This window comes from Xiphophorus maculatus, chromosome 18 (assembly GCF_002775205.1).
Source record: "Xiphophorus maculatus strain JP 163 A chromosome 18, X_maculatus-5.0-male, whole genome shotgun sequence".
Lineage (NCBI taxonomy): Eukaryota > Metazoa > Chordata > Actinopteri > Cyprinodontiformes > Poeciliidae > Xiphophorus > Xiphophorus maculatus.
In genome coordinates this window covers 30,479,874-30,484,133 of record NC_036460.1, presented here as the reverse complement: position 1 = coordinate 30,484,133, position 4,260 = coordinate 30,479,874, and the positions used below count along the sequence as shown (strand labels likewise).

Here is a 4,260-nt window from a genome sequence, read left to right as displayed (position 1 = left end):
AATCAGCTATGGCACCTCAATGACGTAGGTATATTCCGCTTGACTGTCAGTAGAGTCAGCCAATGGCGCTGGCTCGCAGGGTGACGGGGGCGGACCGCTGCTCTGCGGGGCCAATCAAATGACGGTATTTAACAGCAAAAAGATGTGCATATGTTCAAAACGTCCTCAAGTTAAAAAGCTCTCAATCAGTCACTTCAATACTTCTGAAGATCTTTTTTTTTTTGCTTATATTTCAGTACAACACGCATGTTCAATACATTTTCTTATTTTCTTATATAAAAAAATTCTTATATGAAACGAAGTTTTATAACTAATAGATATAATTAGAGCATGTCCCACTGCCAACAGAAACAGATTTGTATATAATTGTTAGTCAGTTACAAAGATGTCATTTGTTCCAGTTTCTTTATTTGAATCTTTGAACTTTGCCAAACACAACAATCTTACTAAAGTCATGACTTTCACAATTATGTTCACACAAGCTAGTGTGTTTTAGAGGCGTATTATTATGCAAGGGTGTGTTATTCAAAACAGAGTAAAGCTGTGCATTTATCAATCAAGGGTTTGTACTGATCAGGTCATGTGTTTGATGACCTGAAAAATAAACTGAATTTCACTCATTGGTATTTTGTGTTTAGATCATTCGGTTCAATTCAGTTTATTTACATAGCGCCAGTTCACTAAAAAGGTCTTTTCAAGGCACTTTACAAAAATAATGCAACAAAATTCATCGTACATGAATCCTACTCAGAGAGGTTTTAGCAAAATTTTCTAAACTAAATCCAAAAACTGGATGTTACTGAAACTATCTGTGTCTCATTCTACTTTGAGAAATAAACCCTGGTGCATATTCTCAGACTTTCAGTCCCCTCAGACAGTGCAGCATGTAATGTGATCAATAACAGTGGGACAGAGCTGTTCAGGCTCCTTTCTGTTCCTTCCCTTCCTGCCATTCTCCCTGACACACACTAAGATGCAGCATCCAAGCAGTAGCTGTTACAGAATATCATTTAAAATTAAAATGTACTTTTTTTATATGTGGTTTGACTGCTGTATTTTTTTAGACATACTTAGCACAAAGTTTATGCCATCCAGCTGTGAGGATGGAAGAATCATGACATCAGGGGAAGGCAGCAGGTTGGTCTTATGCAGAATGGAAAACCAACTTAATCCAAATGATTCATTTTAAAATATAGTTTCACTTAAAAGTGTTCTATAATCTAATTACGCTTTGTCTTTGCAGCCACTGATTTTAAAACCCAATTTAATGGTCAGGAGAGAAAATGCTATGAAAATGATGGTACACATGTGACCTTAGATTCAAATCATTTCCAGCTTTTGGGAGGCTGCTCTAGGTGTGAAAAGTTTTTATTGTACTGTTGTAACTATGTGGTCAGTGTTTATTTTGCTTTCTGCTAGTTTAACAAGAATACAAACTCATAAGACTGGTTCAATTGCATGGTTCTCTTTATTTTATTGCAAAAATAGATACTCCATTAGTTAGAATTGCATCGGTTTAGAAGAGTCTTTTAGCAACATAACACTTCGTTGTGTTGAAAATCGGAAGATTCTCCTCAAATTATTTCCAGCAACTTGACTTAGTGTTTTTGACTGTAATCCACATCTACAGCACCAAATACCTCCTACATGATTGTTTCTTTAAACTCCATAGAAGGTCTGCTGGAGTTCAGAGTTTGTATGAAATGCTTGCTTTTTAACAATTACTGATGTTAAGTGCAGCAGTCTGACATCAGCTAAGGCATCGTAATAAAACTACACAATTGTAATAATTGATTTACAAAATGTAGATTTAGTTTTATATGTTAAGCTGAAAATGTGAAGTGTAAAAACTGGATTTCATCAATCCGGACTGGTAAGAAATTAGTTGGGCCTACCAACATTCAAACAACCAGAGTGGGATCATTCATTAAATGCATTTTCAGTATCTCAAAGGCACAATCTATAGTCATTCTTAGACATCATCTGTGTAGACAGACATTATCTGTGTACAGACATTCTTTGGTATAAAGCGTGTTGAGTTATATTCCAGGACATAAAGACAATTCAATATCTAAATGACGGATTTCAGTCAATGTTGACCTTATTCATCTTTAAAGGCACGACATGTTCTTCTTTTAGCTGCTAAAATCCTGGACAGGGATTCTTTGGACGCTTTCGTTAAGACAAATGGTGGAAATGTTCTCTCATCATGGAGGGAGTCCTTGGTTTTATCCATTGTAATATTGCTGAAGAAACAATGATGTTCATTCCATAGCACCAGGCCTGGTTGCCACATAGACGAACACAACGATGAGTAGAACCACCACAGTGAGTGTAGGCACCACCACTGTGGCCACCTGCTGTCGGGCTTCCTGCATGGCCTGTTTCCGCTCCTTCTTGTCCTTCGATGTCTCTTTCTTAGGTTTGCCTTTAAGCTGCCTCATGATGTCCCAACAACCCTCTTGTCTTCACTGTTCTCACACCTGACAACAACAAACTTATGATAACATCACAGAGACATAACCATCAGCTTCACATAAACATTTTTCCAAGATTAACTTGCTGATGGATGACTGTTTAATCCATGCTAATATATCACGTTAGGCTTGTAAGGAAGAATAGCTACTAACTTTGTTGTTGCCGGTGTTCAGAGGTGGGTAGTACTGGTTAAATGTACTTGGAAAAGGTTTTTTGATAAAAAATAAAAAAAAAAAAGTTTTTTCCCCAAAAGAAAACTTTTTGGAGGGCAAAAGGTGCAGTTTATACTGAAGGTGTAGTTTATACTGAAGGTGTAGTTTATACTGAAGGTGTAGTTTATACTGAAGGTGTAGTTTATACTGAAGGTGTAGTTTATACTGAAGGTGTAGTTTATACTGAAGTACTGAAGGTGTAGTTTATACTGAAGGTGTAGAAAAGGCACAGAAAAGGTAGCATTACTGCACTGTAATTTTTACTTTTACTTGTTTAGTTTGTATAGAAATAGACTTCAGAGATCAGAAACATTAGATTCTTAGATTTCTGCAAAGTTCTGAGCACAATTACTCAGTGGGTACATGTTACTATTTACATCATGATTGTTTTTTTTATTAATAAACATGGTTATTTTCATTTGAAAAGTTACATGAATGTATTTATATTAAAAACATGTTTATAGTTAAGCCCCTACCTTTTCTTTTGAAAGCTTTACCTTTAAGCTCAATTGCATTGTGACACACAATCAAACGTCAATGTTAGTCTCATTTAGTCTTTGCCTTTTGATAACTTTTAAGCTCCTCCAGTTCTGGCAGTCATATGTTCTTGTTGTGGCAAGTTAAACTTAGCTCAATCTTCTAAATGTGGCTCAGAGATTTTGCAAACTCTGAGCAAAATCCAGAGTTTGCTCAGGATTTACTATCATTTGTATTTACTGGGGTTTTCTTTGATGCTAAGATAAATTTCAACACAATTGAAGCTTAGCTTAATATCAGACAGAGATAATTATCATTATTATTATTAATACTCCTGATCTGAAACATTTACGCATGACAAAAGAAACGCTTAAGAAATCTGAAAAGCGCAGCTACTTTGTAACATCCCAGTATGTGGCTATTGGTTTTGTACTCTGGCTTATTTCCACAGAACTGTTGGCAAACTGAAGGAGGGAAACTTTAAGAAATGTGAACGTTTGTTAAATTGTACAGAATGTAAGTTGTAAGGTGTCCTTTAATCTGTTGATAACGTGATATAAAACAGAAACGGAATTATAAGCTTATAGTATGGAGGTTAACAATAACGAACCAGCGACGTCAGAAATGATAGTTACACACTAACCTTAACAAATGTGGTCTTCAACACTCCTGGTTGTTCTGACGGCTCGGCAGGTTTGACGCGAATGTGTTTTCTAAATGCAAATACTCCCACTGACACAAGGTAACAGACAGAGGAAGTAATGCCTGTACTAAAACGATGAATGGTTTTATTTCATGTTATTTAATTATTCCTTTTTCTTTCTTCTTCTGTTTCTTCGTCGTTTTCCTCCTCTTCTTCCTCTTCTTCTTCTTCTTCTTCTTCTTCTTCTTGGATTTACTGGCGGTTGGCAACAAACTTTTAGTAGCATTACCGCCACTTGCTGGTATGGAGTGTGGTTCGTGATGATCCATCTATTTTTACACACACATATACTGTATATAAATTCTACAAAAAAAAGAAGAAATAAATAAATTCTACCTATACATATAAATATATATATACATGTACACACACACACGCACAAATATACAA

The 4,260-nt window shown here is 35.7% G+C and overlaps 1 protein-coding gene across 1 annotated transcript; it reads right to left on the bottom strand.

The window, feature by feature from the left end:
• Positions 1–1,449: 1,449 nt before the first annotated feature.
• Positions 1,450–4,029, bottom strand: smco4 (single-pass membrane protein with coiled-coil domains 4). Its single transcript, XM_023350869.1, has 2 exons — positions 3,811–4,029; positions 1,450–2,483 (listed from the first exon to the last, which is right to left on the bottom strand). The coding sequence occupies exon 2, from the start codon at positions 2,442–2,444 to the stop codon at positions 2,265–2,267; it is 180 nt and encodes a 59-aa protein (XP_023206637.1). The 5' UTR covers positions 2,445–2,483; positions 3,811–4,029; the 3' UTR covers positions 1,450–2,264.
• Between the last annotated feature and the right edge of the window lie 231 nt (positions 4,030–4,260).

Coding starts and splice junctions, on each gene's coding strand:
- smco4 (XM_023350869.1), bottom strand. CDS start 2,444: ATGAGGCAGCTTAAAGGCAAACCTAAGAAAGAGACATCGAAGGACAAG.